The 15,862-nt window shown below is 38.8% G+C and overlaps 1 protein-coding gene across 4 annotated transcripts in view; it reads right to left on the bottom strand.

Annotated features, from left to right (window-relative positions):
* Window positions 1–3,814: 3,814 nt before the first annotated feature.
* csnk1a1 (casein kinase 1, alpha 1) overlaps window positions 3,815–15,862 on the bottom strand; it is a 59,504-nt gene continuing 47,456 nt past the window's right edge. For 3 of the 4 annotated variants that reach the window (XM_041797037.1, XM_041797034.1, XM_041797036.1), the window contains 5 exons: window positions 13,310–13,388; window positions 13,149–13,223; window positions 12,414–12,520; window positions 11,869–12,017; window positions 3,815–4,396 (listed from right to left, as the gene is read on the bottom strand). In XM_041797037.1, the coding sequence (XP_041652971.1) occupies window positions 4,389–4,396; window positions 11,869–12,017; window positions 12,414–12,520; window positions 13,149–13,223; window positions 13,310–13,388 (418 nt within the window). In that variant the 3' untranslated portion in view covers window positions 3,815–4,388. The remainder of the gene's footprint in view (window positions 4,397–11,868; window positions 12,018–12,413; window positions 12,521–13,148; window positions 13,224–13,309; window positions 13,389–15,862) is intronic. The other variant, XM_041797035.1, reaches the window with a different exon arrangement.

Genomic DNA, 15,862 nt, shown 5'->3' with positions numbered 1-15,862 from the left:
CAAAATCAATAACTACAAGTCAACTATCAATAACATGTGGCCAATAACGAATAAATATTGCTCTGTTATTGCTAAGTTTTAGTAAGAGAGCAGGAACATCTAGAGACAGTTCTGCTGTTTGACCACACGGTGGAGCTGTTTCTCCTCTGTGAACAAACAGGAAGTGATCTGCTCTTGCTCCATGACTCAGTATGAAGTCACGCAGGAACCACGGTTGTTAAATCAGTCTATTATCCTTTCGTTTTCAAACATAACGTTACAAAGATATTACGTGTGAAACAACAACAAGGGCATTCTCCACAAATTAAATCATGTTTTTGTTGATTCCTCAACATCATCACTTTGGCCAGCTACTTGTTTTAAAATGCAGGAGTGGAAAGTAACAACATTTTATTCAAGTTGCACTTTTCCCACCACTGCTGACTACAGAGTTGGCACAGTTGCCCATAGCTTGCGAAAGATTCCACATCACACCCCAAAACAGCTTTTATAGTTTACTCAATTAAAGAGGTGTGACTACCTGAAAAACCTGGTTGAAGATCCATATTCTCATGTTGTTAGTGCCAATAAGGAAAGCTGATATTTTACTGCAAAACTCCACAGTGTCTGCTAAGGCTGGGCAATGAATCTAAATTTGTATTAAATCCCAATACATCCTACTGGAGTTTCAGATTTCTGGAGTTGCAATAATTATTTGACCTGAATTGTGTGCCCATTTTTTTTTTTTTTTTTTTTTGTTCTTTTTTTTGCATTAGAGATGTTATGCTGCACACATCCAGCAAACATTGAAGCATCAAGTTTTTCAAAAACATTTTTCAGTGAATCAGACTTCTTTATTTTTGTAAATATTTTGTGAATTCAAATTGTGAATGGCATAAAAATAGTCATTCCCAATACAACAATTCACATTGCATCTGTTAAAAAAGCACATTTATATCAAGTGAATAAAGAAAGATATGTTATTCATATTTATTCATGCATTATGCTGTGTCATCCTGGCATATATCACTGGCCTACAGGGAAGAACAGTTTATGTTTAATCCATCTAATATTTTGTTGGTTATAATATAGAATAATGCATATCTTTGTTGAAAAATATAACCCGCTAGATGAAGAACTTCTAAAATAATTGCATGTCACATCCCACATAAACTGTAGGAAAACATGATTTTTGAAAACATTATCTTATTCATCTTTTTGTCTATATTTATGTTTATGGCTTGTTCTTATGTGCTACAGCATTCCAATGAAAAGAGGTATTTATCTTCCAGGTTTGATAAACATTACTGATGAGATCCAACAATGAAATTATCGTGTTTTTTTATGTTTCAGTGTTAAAAGTGGCTGCCCTGTTTGCTTGTCTGATTCACTGCCTGACTGATTTTATGATGCGGTTAACCGGAGAGACAAAGATCCATTCTATTCTCTTCTATTCTATAGTGACTTCATACACACCGGCTGAACTACACATCCAAAAACACGCAGAACAAACCTGAAAGAACTGAAATGCCTGATGTAGGTTGCGCATTGTCACCATGTATACTGTACCTGGATCTATATAATAAGTAAAGCTCCACATTGTGTGTCACTGTGTATGCCAGAGGTGTCCAAACTATGGCCCTGGGCCAACTGCAGCCTGTTAGAGGCTACATGAGAACATGAAGCTTGTGCTTGACTCTATTGTATTTCCTTATTATGACTCTAGGCGTTGCTGGCATATTAATTCTGTAAACAAACATTTTGACAAGAAGAATTCATTGAGCCACAGAATAATGTTCACTGTGAAGAGTGAATTCACCTCCCAGTGACTATAAAAATAAATGCATTGGACTTAGTGTGCAGGGTTTGAATGTGACACTTTTTACAGACCTGAAAAAAATTAATAGATTTCTTTTCATGACTAAATTGAGACAACACTGGGAGTGGTAAAAAAAAAAAAGACAGACAATATAATAATGATATTCATAACATCCTGATGAATGAAGAAAAAAGGATTACAGCAGTAAACAGCACTCATTTGCTTTGTTTTCTGCTCCATCTCAAAGCCCATTTTACAAAGCATCTCTTGAATATTTTCAAGCAACAACACAGTTTAACGGCTTCATGCAATTGTGTGTGTTGTTTTGTGCCATGTAACAAAGACCGAATTGAAATTGCACAATCTCTTCAGCTTGGCACAAGTATAACACATGAGCTTGTTTCATGTGAAGATGACAAAAGTCAGGATGGATGAAGCCAGAATGTTTTTCTGACCTTTAGTCCAGCTTGATATTAGGTTGGTTAAAATCTTGTTTTATCTCCCTGACCCAGTGTTCTCTCAAACCCTCGGGGTTGTAGAACAGCCACTCGGTGGCTCTTTTCAAAGTCCACCTCGCCTGTAGAGTTCACAATTTAAACGAAAATGGCTTTCTAGCAACAGAAGGATTCCAGAGAGCTGGCCAATCAGAGGAAAGTATTTGTGTGTGGAGAAGGCTCTTAAAGACAGCATTCAAAACTAGGTGTTTTAAGTAGAGGCTGAAATTCAGGGTTTTCTTGGATGCCAAAGGTAAATAAGTAGTTTTCTAACCACAAACCTCCCAAAGCTATTCTGGTGTCCCTGACAGAAAGAAAGGAGAAAATTAACAATGTTTTTTAAGTATATGCAACCACTAGGCATAGCTTGACCTTGATTGATTGATTTCACTGACTTAAATACACTAAAAGTGAGGGATATCAAAGTGGCCCCATCTGCTGGATATTTTTCAGTATGGCCCTCAGTGAAAACATTTGGACGTTCCTGGTGTACATATTCATCAATATCATCAAAAAATATTTTTACATGAATTATTGCAGCAACGTGGTGTGGCATGGAGGCAATCAGTCTGTGGCACTGCTGAGGTGTTACAGAAACCCACGCTACTCTGATAGTGGCTTTCAGATCTTCTGCATTGTTGAGTCTGGTGTCCAGCATCTTCCTCTTCACAATACCCCATTGATTTTCTATGAGGTTTAGGTCAGGCCAGTTTGCTGGCCAGTCAACCACAGGGATACCATGGTCCTTAAACCATGTACTGGTACTTCTGGCATTGTGGGCAAGTGCCAAGTCCTGCTAGAAAATGGAATCAGCATTTTTGGTCGGTAGAGGGAAGCAGGGAAGTGCTCTAAAACTGGCTTTACTGAGATGCACTTGTATGCTGTTCATGGTGCAGTATCTGAAATGTCAAATTATGTGTACAAGTCATTCCAAATGTTAAGGATAGTTTTCCATTAAAATTAAGAAGCTTTACATTGTGCATGTTGTGCATAGTGCTGTATTATTCCCAGAGATGTATATGGTGCTATATCATTCCTGGATTTTTAAGTTTTGTATTTTATTCATAGGAACTGCGCATTGTTCCTCATCATGCATTTTGACTGTGGTGAAGTTTAATAGATGGATCTGTATAATTCATGGAGCTTTACATTATTTTTGTTATGCATGTGTAATGTGGGGCAGTATCATAGCTCAGTTTGTACAATATCGCTGTGGTGCTGTATTTTAACTGGAGTCCAGCTGGTAGAGGCCTGTCTTAGCATAGGAGCTGTATATGGGGCAGTATAATAACTGAATTTGTACATTATATATCAGGTTATCTTGTTTAATGAAACTGGAGCTGTAATTGTATGTTGCTTGTGGTGCAGTCCAGTAACTGGAGGCAAGCTGGTAGAGTTTTGTCTTGCTTTATTAGTATTTCTGAATAGGACCACAGGGGCTGTACATGGTGCAGTATATTAACTGGAGCTTTACACTGTGTATGATGCCTGTGGTGCATTATAATAACTGGAGTCAAGCTGGTAGAGTTCTGTCTTGTTTTTATTGGTATTTCTGGAGAAGACCATAGGTTTTACAACAGATTTAATAATAATTGAGAGCTCTAAAGAGAGAGGGAGAGTCATTCTACCATCCACTGTTGCCATCGGCGGCTTATATCGTCAACAGGCAAACCTCTAATCACCATAGAAACAAAAGAAAACAAGAAAAAAATCCAACATTTCTGATTTTAGTAAAGAACATCCAGGGTTGCATCATTCAATTATTCAGAAACAAAAGGGTTAACATGTCTTACATTGGGGAGGGGGGAGACAGGATGGAGAGGGGAGGAGGGTGAGTGTTTGAGGGGAGGGGGGCGGAGCTACAGCCTCCACGTCAGAAACAACCTGCCTCTCTGTGTTTGTTTGGAGTGCAGATTTATTTATTTACAGGTGAACGTTTCAGCACACACATCGACACACACACGCCGTCTGTCCGTCCGTCTGCTGTCCGCCGCTCAGCCAGGAAGAAGAGACACCTGTCGGTCACGCCTGGTCACCAACACTGCTGCACCTCTGCTCGGGGAGGGGGAGGGGCGGGGCAACAGGGGGGTCACACCTCAGAAACCTGCAGAGACAGAGAAGCAGACCGTCAGTGTCACGGGTACCATTCACCATTCACCTGGAGAGGCAGAAACTCGTCATCAGCATAGAGCCCCAAAGGTGAGTCAGCAGTAAAGAAGGAATCAGGTTAAAAGGGAAACAGGAATGCTGAATGCCACAGCCAGACGGTCTTCAAAACTTAGGTAGACGGCAGCTCACAGGAAACCCTTGCTCCACTACAGCTTTGGCCTCTTGGACAAAAATGGCCTTTTTTTTTTTTTTAGGCAAATTCACAAATAAGCCTTGTCTACACATAACAATCCATGAAAGTAATCCATCCATGACTAAAATGCTTTAGTAAGGCTGATTATAGTAAAGTCATAACACCCCGATTTTCACTGATATCGAGTTCATGATTAATGAATATACATACACATAGGAGAATTTCAAATTATTAAATAATTTTGTGGCCAATGTGTGAATTCTCCAAGTTATTTTTCAAATTCCAAATCATACTCCTGAAAACAAGAGCAGTTTCATTTGACTGAGGTGGGTTTTAATATTTTTTGTTGAAAACAGAAAAAAAAAACTTGCACATCTATTTCATTAGATAGGTTAGCACTGTGTACTTCAAAAAAATTCCATGTAATCTCCCACACCCTATCTAACTTGCAAAATTATAATTTATTTATGACTTTTTGGTACCATTATGTTGAAAATAAGCCTTTTTTGTAAACCAGTGGCTACCATTGTGTCATCTTCTTTAGCTCTCTTTAAATTTACTGGGGCACATACCATGGGCTCCCTCTGCTCCTTACTTAAATTAAAGTAAGAGTTGTTTTGTTAAAGGGCAGAGAACACACTGGACCTCCCCCAAGTTTACACAATAATTGTTTAATCACCACTGTCTTATTGTCATGATCATGGGGGGTTGAAATAGTGACTGAAACTGTAGTATACAAGCAAGGCTGGCGGTTGGTAATGTAACTCTGTAATATTACAACACAAGCATGCAAACATAGGCTGTGTCCTAAACCTCATTCCCTTCTAGGTCCTAAATGTGACATCAGGTTAAGTGACTAGTATGATCTGAATTCATTATTTTGTTTGTGAGAAATCCGTCTGAATTTCAAAGTATGAAAAAGAAGCCCACTGGTATGCTAAATTGCCCCACAATGCACTGCTGCTCTCAGACTATTTAATAGCAGAACTCAGCCAACAGGCAGTGAAAAATAAAAGTAACTGTACTGCAATATGTTTAAATTGTTAAATAACACTCAAATAACTCTACATCTGTATTAAAAATGATGTGCATGTATTTTTGGTGAGCATGTTGATAGTTAAGTCTCTGATGCTCAGACTGGAAACACATTTCTGAGGAAGCCATGTTACTTTACTAACAGCATACAAACAGTACATTGGTATGTGGTTTTAAGACACAGGAACCCTCTTTTATCTACAGAGCGATGAGGTGTAACATTCAAAAATGGCTAACGCACAAATGACGTACGATGAGTGAGTCTAAACTACAAAGAGTTAGTTTCAAGAAAATGTTGACTGGGATTGATCAGCACAAACAGAATTCGGGAGGCTGCCATTGTTGTTGTAGTCCACCTACTCATGCATGGATACTGACTGGAACCATAATTAGCAGAGGAACTGCACGTTGTCGGTTTACACGGTGAGAGACGGAGCATTTTTCAAAGTTTGTCATCTACCCAAGTGCAGCTGCCCCCATCACAAACTGCAATCTGATGCTTTAACAACTCCCATTAATTGAGTATTACATGCAGCTTCACTGCTCAAAGCATGCTGGGATATGTAGCGATGCCAACTAGGCTGGTGGGAACTGGCTCCATTTTGACCATCTTTTCTCTGCCATGGTGGCTTAATGGCACATTTAGAGAAAACTGTGGTATACTGGTCAGTGAAGCTTATGGAGTGCTGGTTTGATTAAAAAGACTCCTTGGTTCAAGACAAAAATGAAACATTTCCACCAAGGAGTCCAGATTGGTTCAGCTTAGCTTTGGACAATAAACCCTGATCTTGCTTGGATTCCATAGCAAGTCATACCCTCACTTGGTAGGCAGGGATGCAAGCTGGATAACATTGCAGGAGGGTAGGCCAACTACAAATCATGTGCCACTATGTTTTCATCTGATGAACATGTACTCGTGCTATCTCATGCATACTGTAGGGTCTGATAGAGATACCCTTGACTAACAGTAGATGGTTGTGAAAAAATAGGGGGGCACAGACTTCTTAAGCATGAAAACTTGCTTGTGATATTTGGATTGTGTTTCCCATTAATTTGTAGCACTCCCAGGATATATTTAATGCAAAAATTGGAAACCATGACATTACAGGTGGATGGAAAGCCCACTCATGACACCCGAGGTGTCCAGCAGATGTCTCTGAGTCTGCTTCAGGAAACAAAAAAAAACCAAACAGTTAATGTTGATATTTTCATAAAATATCAATTTATCTAAAGACTAAATATGTTAATTGAAAAGAAATGTAAAGTCAGAAAGAGGCAGCGGCCCCAAAACATTTCCAAAACACACAAAGTTTAACCTGATTTTCTTTTCTCTGTTTCGTTAAAATAATTTGCTGATGAAGTCAGCAAAACTCTGCAGCTATACAAACACTGGCTGTGTGTTTCTGAGTGAGCTCTCAGCTGTCATGACTCAGCATGCTTGTATGATTTAATGAAAGAAAAAAAGAAAAATTTAACCAACATATTTGTGCAATCTAGACCATGCTCTGGTTAAATATGGTATTTGAAAGGATAGAACATTTGAACAAATGGCTATTTACTTGCTTCATCACAGCTGCCTTCTTTTTCCCATTGTTGTATTAATAAAACTATTAAACAAGCTGTGACTAGCTTTTCCTTTAGGGTTCATTTTAGAAGCACTTACCCTCTATTGACATCATTACTATCATCAGAATGATACCTGTCTGCCTGTGTCACCTTTGCACTGCAGGGACGTGCATACACAGCTCACAGTGAGTGCTGCAGTGTTGTAGGAAAGTGAAGTAATTGATGGCTAGCTATCTAAGAGAAGAAAGAGCACTTATTGTGTAAAGATGGTCAGCCCTTCCACCTTCAGAAAGCATCGAGGGCAGCAATATACCAACTGTAAGCTTTAGAAATATGCCACGGTTTACTCCTCTTGACATAATGACACACGCTTCCTCTAGCTCAGTCTCCATTTAGGCATCTTCATGGTTAATCCCTATTTGATATTAATCAACCCGATGCGTCTGATTTCACTGAAATTATGTCCTCAGTTTTGCTCAGTCGGTGTTCTAGCATGTGATTTAAAAATAAGCTCCGCCGTACTGTGATCCAAATCATGGAGTGCACTAAGGACGAGCATCCTGATACAAAGATAACAAGAAAACAGCAACACTGGGAGAGGAATAAGGCGGTCAAGTTTACTGTCAGAGTTTCCACAATGAAACTTTATTTGTAGTGTTTAAAAAGGTGTTTATTAAAACAGAAGCTAAACTTAAAGTTTTAGAAATAAAAAACATCGGTTCGACCCGTCTGCAGGGCTGCAGGTTTGATTAGACATGTATTTGCCACCCTCCCAATGTCTGATCATCCCATCAGACAAGGCAATATACTTATAAGTTAGTCACATTTCTGAGATTTAGCTTTTTATCCTGTAATAAGTTCAAAACTGCTTTTGACAGTGCTGTGTGGTTAAGATTGTGAGACAAGAGACTCCATGTCCAGACCTAGTGTGTCTTAAATTAAGAAGTTTTTAAATAAAAACTGCACTCCTTATTGTTAACTCACCAATGAAACATCCTTTCTTTTCTTTTAACGTTAGATATTTATATCATAAGGGAGAAAATGTGTTAAAAAGTGGTGCTGAAGCCTGGTCTGCTCTGCAAACAATGGTGAAACAGTCCAGAAGGGGACAAACAAGAAATAGGGAGTGCTTTTGTAATATAACTCAGTTTACCAGGCAAGTGTGTGAACAACACTGCAGACTTGCTGATAACAGACTGGTGTTGCATCTGCCCGCCTTCCTCCCTGTTCTACTTATCATTAACATTAAACCCTTCATACAGGCCACGCCACTGCTTGCATGAACTTTTACTGTAAGGCTTTTCTACTGTATTCTTTAAGGGTGTGAGCTGATGTGAATACTCGATAATATATCATAAACTCATAAATGTTGAAAGCAATCAATAAAATGCTTTGTGTTTTTTTTGCAGGAGAAAGTTCAATATTTTTTGTCACTCATTTCAGAAAGTGAAACCCATATATTATATAGACTCATTAGATATAGAATGAAATATTTCAAGCCTTTATTTCTTGAAATGTTGATGATTATGGCTTACAGATAATGAAAACACAAAAATCAGTGTCTCTGAAAATTGAATTATTACATAAGATCAATAAAAAAAGGATATTTTAAACAGAAATGTCAGGCGTCTGAAAAGTATGTTCATTTCTATGCACTCAATACTTGGCTGGGCCTCCTTTTGCATGAATTTGCATCAATGTGGCATGGCATGGAGGCGATCAGCCTGTGACACTGCTCAGGTGTAATGGAAGCCCAGGTTGCTTTGATAGCGACCTTCAGGTCATCTGCATTGTTGGGTCTGGTGTCTCTCATCTTCCTCTTGACAATACCCCATAGATGGGGTTCAGGTCAGGCCAGTTTGCTGGCCAATCAAGCACAGTAACACCATGGTCATTGAACCAGCTTTTGGTACCTTTGGCGGCGTGGGCAGGTGCCGAGTTCTAATGGAAAATGAAATCAGCATCTCCATAAAACGTGTCAGCAGAAGGAAGCATGAAGTGCTCTAAAATATCCTGGGAGATGGCTGCATTGACTGTGGACTTCAGAAAACACAGTGGACCAACACCAGCAGATGCCATGGCAGCCCAAATCATCACTGACTGTGGAAACTTCATACTGGACTTCAAGCAATGTGGATTCTGTGCCTCTCCACTCTTCCTCAAGACTCTGGGACCTTGATTTCTAAATGACATGCAAAATGTACTTTCATCTAAAAAGAGGACTTTGGACCACTGAGCAACAGTCCAGTTCTTTTTCTCCACAGCCCAGGTAAGACGCTTCTGACGTCTCTGGTTCAGGAGTGGCTTGACACGAGGAATGCCACATTTCTAGTCCATGTCTAGGATTCGTCTGTGCATGGTGGCTCTTGATGCGCTGGCTCCATCCTCAGTCCACTCCTTGTGAAGCTCCCCCAAATTCTTAAATGGAATTTGCTTGACAATCCTCTCTAGGCTGTGGTTATCCCTTATGCTGGTGCACCTTTTCCTACCACACTTTTTCTTTCCACTCAACTTTCTATGGATATGCTTTGATACAGCATGCTGTCAACAACCAGCTTCTTTAGCAATGACCTTTTGTGGCTTACCCTCCTTGTGGAGGGTGTCAATGACTGTCTTCTGGACTTCTGTCAAGTCTGCAGTCTTCTCCATGATTGTGTAGCCTACTGACCCAGACTGAGGGACCATTTAAAGGCTTAGGAAACCTTTGCAGGTGTTTTGAATTAATTAGCTGATTAGGGTGTGACACCATGACTTTCCAGTATTGAACTTTTTCACAAAATTCTAATTTTTGAGACACAGAAGTTTGTGTTTTCATTATCTGTAAGCCATAATCATCAACATTTCAAGAAATAAAGGCCTGAAATATTTCACTCTGTGTAATGAGTCTATATAATATATGGGTTTCATTTTCTGAAATGAGTGACAAAAAATACTAAACTTTTTCATGATATTCAACATTTTTGAGATGTACCTGTACTTGTCATTTGTTATGCTGATAAGATCTTATGTGAATAGATTGCTGTCATTCAACAGCTCTGAATTTTAGTTCAAAACTATAACAGTGCACTGATTAAAAAATACTGAAAATACACAATATTGTTTTTTTTTGTTGTTTTGCAGATATGCCAATATTTACAAACTTATTTGCGCTAGTACCAATATCAATTAAATGGTGTTCAGACCTAAAACTTCTATTCTTAATATACATAATTTTAAGTTTTAGGATTAAGAAATTAACAAAGTCCAGTCCTTAAAATACACTTTTAAGGTAAGGAATGATAAAGAATAAAGAAAAATGCAGCTAACAGAGGTCTGTTGGTCCAGCTTAAAACTACACTTACTTATTTTTCATATGACCAACATTTTCAGCTAATGCAGACTTTTGTTGTAAAGATAATTATACTAGTTCTAAATTTCAATATATTATAAACATATAAATATAATAATGATATGCAGACATTTTCATATCTGCCGATACAGATATCATGATACAGATATTCCAATAACAGGCTTGGTTCTTTTTGAGCCTGATCTAAGACTGATTCTTGACACTTTTTCTTAACTTTCTTTTCTGACATCCTACAGCATAATGGGACATTTCATCTCTTAAACCAGGCATCTCTCTGCTACTCTGAGTATTCTCCATTGCGATGTAATCTTGACATCTACTCCACATTGGTTTATTAAAATAATCTGCTAATGTTCTGATATTTCAAGTCTGTCTACTAAACATAACTCTGAGATAAGCTGATAGTGCATCCTAACAAACAGGGTGTGAGCATCAGATATTGTGCAGCATCAGAGGCTTTCTGTCCTCACTACATCCATTAAATATTTACTTCTCTGTGTGTTTGTATTTCCCTTAATCAATATGACATCTCAGGCTTTCATTCTGAATGTGGAGAAAGGGTAGTGTAGTGCTTTGTACCGCCGATTCTGGCCATGGCGAACTTGACAGCTTTGCATTAACACAAGATAAAGCACATTTCTATCATAGAAATAGATATTATAAAGGCACCACTATCTACTCTTTGTAAAACAAGCTAAAAAGCTGTGAGTAAGAAAAGGACAGAAAATCAAGATTTTCAAGAAGGACATTCCTAGCAGCTTGTTGTCTAACTCTTTCCTCATTCCTCATTTGCATCTATGACTGAGGGATATCACAGAATCATAGTTTCCTTTCAGTACTATTGTTACGATTATTGTTGTTTACATTATTGTAAGTACACGGATAGTTAGCCTCCACCTGCTGTCTAGGTGAGTGTCTACCTTGACACAGAGAGAAGAGGTGAGGAAAGGTGAGGCAGCAGAGTGGGATTAAAGCAGAGAGCCCGTCGTCCAGCCCGAACACACCAACAGAAGAGCAAGGCAGCAAAGTTAGTAGTCAAATTCCCCAAGGACGTCTTTGCTTCTGCATGACACACCAATTGTGTCTGATTTACTTTTAATTGTTTGAGTGTGCCTCCTCAGACTGATGAAGATGGAAGTCTTCATCATCCAGCACGAATTTATGTTTTTCATGTCCAATCGGCTGTTTTATTTTATTTTATTTTATTTTTTAAATCGGGGGCACTGGGCTGTGGTCAGACATGATCTCTGATGGTCCTAAATACATGAATGAACAAACGAGCAATTGGTGTCTGTAAAACGTCGCTTGGCTGTTTGCTACTAACCTTTCATGTTAGGCTTGGGTTTGTCAGTTTGCTTGCCTGTGGGGGTTTGTGCCTGCTGGCCCTGGCCCCCGGAGGAGGCCCCCTGCTGGGCGGCTTTCTGTTTCAGCATGGTCCAGTCAAATGTGTAGTCATACTGGTGGTTCAGAGTCCTAAAACACAAAGAAATACACATATAACCAAAAGATTAGCCGCTTGAACTAGGAGACAGGGAGCAAGGAGAGAGGGAACAAGGCAAGAGGGAGCAAGGAGAGAACAATGGGAAAAAAAGGAACAAGAAGAGAAAAGGTAGCGTAAGACAATATATTTAGCATTTTATTGTCAGAAATCTTAAATAAAACACTAAAATTTATTGATGCTATACTTTCAATCTTGGAAATTATAAAATGCAGCTCATGTAAAAACCCTACTAAGTGTTTTGATACATATCATTTGGTAAGCTGAGTGTACTAATACATCCTTGTGAAGAAGTGAGAATCTAAGACTTCATGTTAACTGGTGTGTTTGTGTGTGTGTGTGTGTGTGTGTGTGTGTTTGTGCATGCGTACCTGAAGAGGATGCGGAACAGCTGGCGCAAGTACATGTAGTCTGGAGCCTCCTCAAAGCGTAGGCCACGGCAGTAGTTCAGATACATGGCAAACTCTGCTGGGAAACCCTGGAACATGAATTAATAAAATGAAGCAGTGTATGTTTGAGCCCAGTTTCCAGTTCGTGTTAAGGATGTGCTCTGGGCATCCATAGACCGAGTGACTGTACTTCAGTATGTGCATTCATACGATGCACGAAACTCACTTGCCTGTCTTTTATGCAAACAACAGCCCATAGATTTATAAAGAGCAGATGACTGTCCTTTACCTTCATGACAAATCACCAAAACACTGACACCAAGATGTATTATATTTAATTTTTCCAAATATCAATGATTAGCCTTTTGAGCTATCTTCTGCCAAAGACAATACTGCACTGACAATATTAGACTTCTATGCTTGGTGTCTTTTTGTTTGTCTTTCTTTATTCTTTTATTCCTCTATTTTGTTATTCTTTGTTTTGCAACTCCTTTTTTAACAGTAACTGTATGCTACTTTGTAAATTTAGAGGCAGACCTTGATTATAGATGAAAGTTTACCAAAAAAGGTGCACAGTGACTCTGGGGATATGCTAGGCTATGAAGGGTTTAGACAATGCATTTTATGTTAGCTGGGAAAGAACACATTTGGTTGGTGTGTTTTTCATCCACTGCAGCCCCTCAAACAGGACAGACTACATGCATCACAAGCTCTTACCTTACACAGGACCTCCACGGGGGTGGACATCTTCTTCTCTGAGATCTTCTCGTACTTCTGCTTCTTTGTGGCAGCCTGACATACAGAAAAAAATCAGTGAAGTACTGTTGAAAAAACAACAACAAAACTTAAGTTAAAGGTGCTGAGCAGGTGTTTCTCACCTTGAGTCCCTGCCATGGCAGACTGGTTCTGTTGAAGTACATCAGCACATAGCCTAAAGACTCCATGTCGTCACGGCGACTGCACACAAAGACACACACAGTGAGTACTTCAGTACGTCAGCAATTTGACAGCTGTGTAGTAGAGCTGGGCGATACAGCCCAAAAATCATATGAGCATTTTTTAGCTGTAAGGTAGATATAAATGTGTGCTCTCAAATCACACCATATTTATACCTGTTTGATACTACAGCTCAAGGCCACCCATGAGAGGGGTTATAGGGGAAAAAGCTGGGGCCCAGTCTCATGTAAGGAGCCCATGGAAGTTAACAAAAAATGATCCATCCCAAATTCCAGGAGTAATATTTAATATTCGACCTAAATACTTATCATTACACACGAAAATAACAAAAAATAGACATTTAATTATGGTTATTTCAGTAATATTTTCTTCAAATGGAACAAGCCTTTTGTATTTCATAATGTTAACATAGTGTGGAGGCCAAATAAACATAACTGTTGGGTTGTAAATGTCGGACTGTGAAATGCCAATCCAGGGCCAGCTTTAAACACCATCAATGACCAAAAACTGACCAGTACCAAGCTAAGGAGGCAAATGATTTCCAGAGACAGGCACAAGTGCTAGTGATCCAGCATGTATGGGTTTATATTACATCACTCTTTTGTAGGTAGGCCCACAACAACAAAAACAAAAGTCCTAGACACGTTATAACAGACGTATGAAAAGTGAGTGGAACTGGAGAGCAATATTAACCCACTTTTCCAAATGTTACCCATGTATCTGTGCATTTAAATCCTGGTTAGTGCCTCTGCATCAAGTGGCCCATGCTCTTATGAGCACCACATACTTGTGCGTTGGTAAATCCGCATCACTCAGCAACACATAGTCCAAATACTACTTGACAGTGTAATTTTTACACCAGTTCCTGGTCCTGCCGCCACATTTCCTGCTTGTTTGTGTACTGAATATCATGGCAACTGAAATAAAATGTATTATGTTGGAGCTGAAACAAATAAATATTGGTCAGCAGTAGGGTTGTCCCGATCAGCATATTTGGCCTCCGATCCGATCCGATTTTTTAATATTGAACATCTGCCGATACCCAGTCCTGATCCAATACTCATAATTACCTAGATTAGAGTTTCAATTGTTACTACTACCTGACTTATTTCATTTAACTCAATACAGCCAATATTCCTGTTTAAAACATAAAATCACATTTCTGCTCAGAATGGTGTAATAGCTGTTTCACTTTAATTATCTGTCAAAAAATAAATTTACATATTCACTTAGTGCAGTGTTTAGTATTCAGACAATCAAAATCCAATTAAGGTGGTCAGCTGAATGACCTGAGCAGTCAAAAAAGTTGACTCAAATAACCTCAGTTTCACTTAGAGTTGGTGTAACAGAGTCAATAGTCACAATAACATATGAATTCAAGAAATTAATTTTAAATATTACAATACCACTTAGAAGTTAGCTTGACTCTATTAGTCACAACAAATGAATGAATTCAAAACATCCCAACTCCACTTTAAAGTGGTGTAAACAGTTTAACTTAAATAGGATCAAACACATATAAATCATACAGATTCAAAACAACAATCCTTATTAAAATGTAGCAGCTTAATCTGAGACATGAACCATAACATTAACACTGGAATAAAACCCAAATATAAAACACAAGCACTCTTATTTCAGTGCAATTTCTAAAGTGCAACTAGAGCTGCTACATCACTCCCCCCCCCCGTCACTTTTATTTCTTTACCCTGATACTGCTGTTTGTTGTTACTGGTGCGTTTACGGCCTGTCGTAAATGATAGGCTGGGATGATTGGATCAAATTGCTGATCATCGATCAATTAAAAATGCTTAATATTGGCCCCGATCCGATACATGTGATCGTGATCGGGACATCCCTGGTCAGCAGTAGATAATACAGCAGTTAATTTAAAGAAGAGGAGAGAGGAGATATCAGTGAAGAAGGAAAGTACTGCCCCTGAATCAGCTGACTCCAAAGATGGGGGAATGTTTCGCACTCGTTCCGCCACTCAGAGAGACATGAATGAGGAAATAACCATCTTATGTTAGATATTAGTACTGCCACCTATAGCCATTCAACTCATAGCAAAGTACACATAATGTAAAGCTACAATTTTGAGGGGGTGCACGTGAGCTACGTGCGCAAGCTTCTGCACAGGGTTCGGGGCTACATGGGCTGACAGCATAGGCTACGGTGTAGATATGATGCCGAGGCATAAATCAGAATTTAGACAGAATTCATACAGGAGTCTGCCTTCAATTTCTGCTAGTAAAAACAAATTGCCTAATATTGGGTGTATAGGACTTGCGTTTTTGTAGCCGTTGTATCAAACAGGCTTTAACATGCTTTGATTTTTACTCATAAAATGCTCTTAAATAACACTTTCTCTCATTTGAAAATATATCTATACCTCTGAAAAACTCAAAATGATGCCAAGCCCTAGTGTGTATGTATATGTAATAAATGGCAGGATGAAGTGAAACAAGTGTTAG

Source organism: Cheilinus undulatus, linkage group 10 (genome assembly GCF_018320785.1).
Source record: "Cheilinus undulatus linkage group 10, ASM1832078v1, whole genome shotgun sequence".
Taxonomy (NCBI): Eukaryota; Metazoa; Chordata; class Actinopteri; order Labriformes; family Labridae; genus Cheilinus; species Cheilinus undulatus.
Note: the sequence above shows the minus strand (reverse complement) of the source record. Positions and strands in the feature narration are given on the sequence as shown.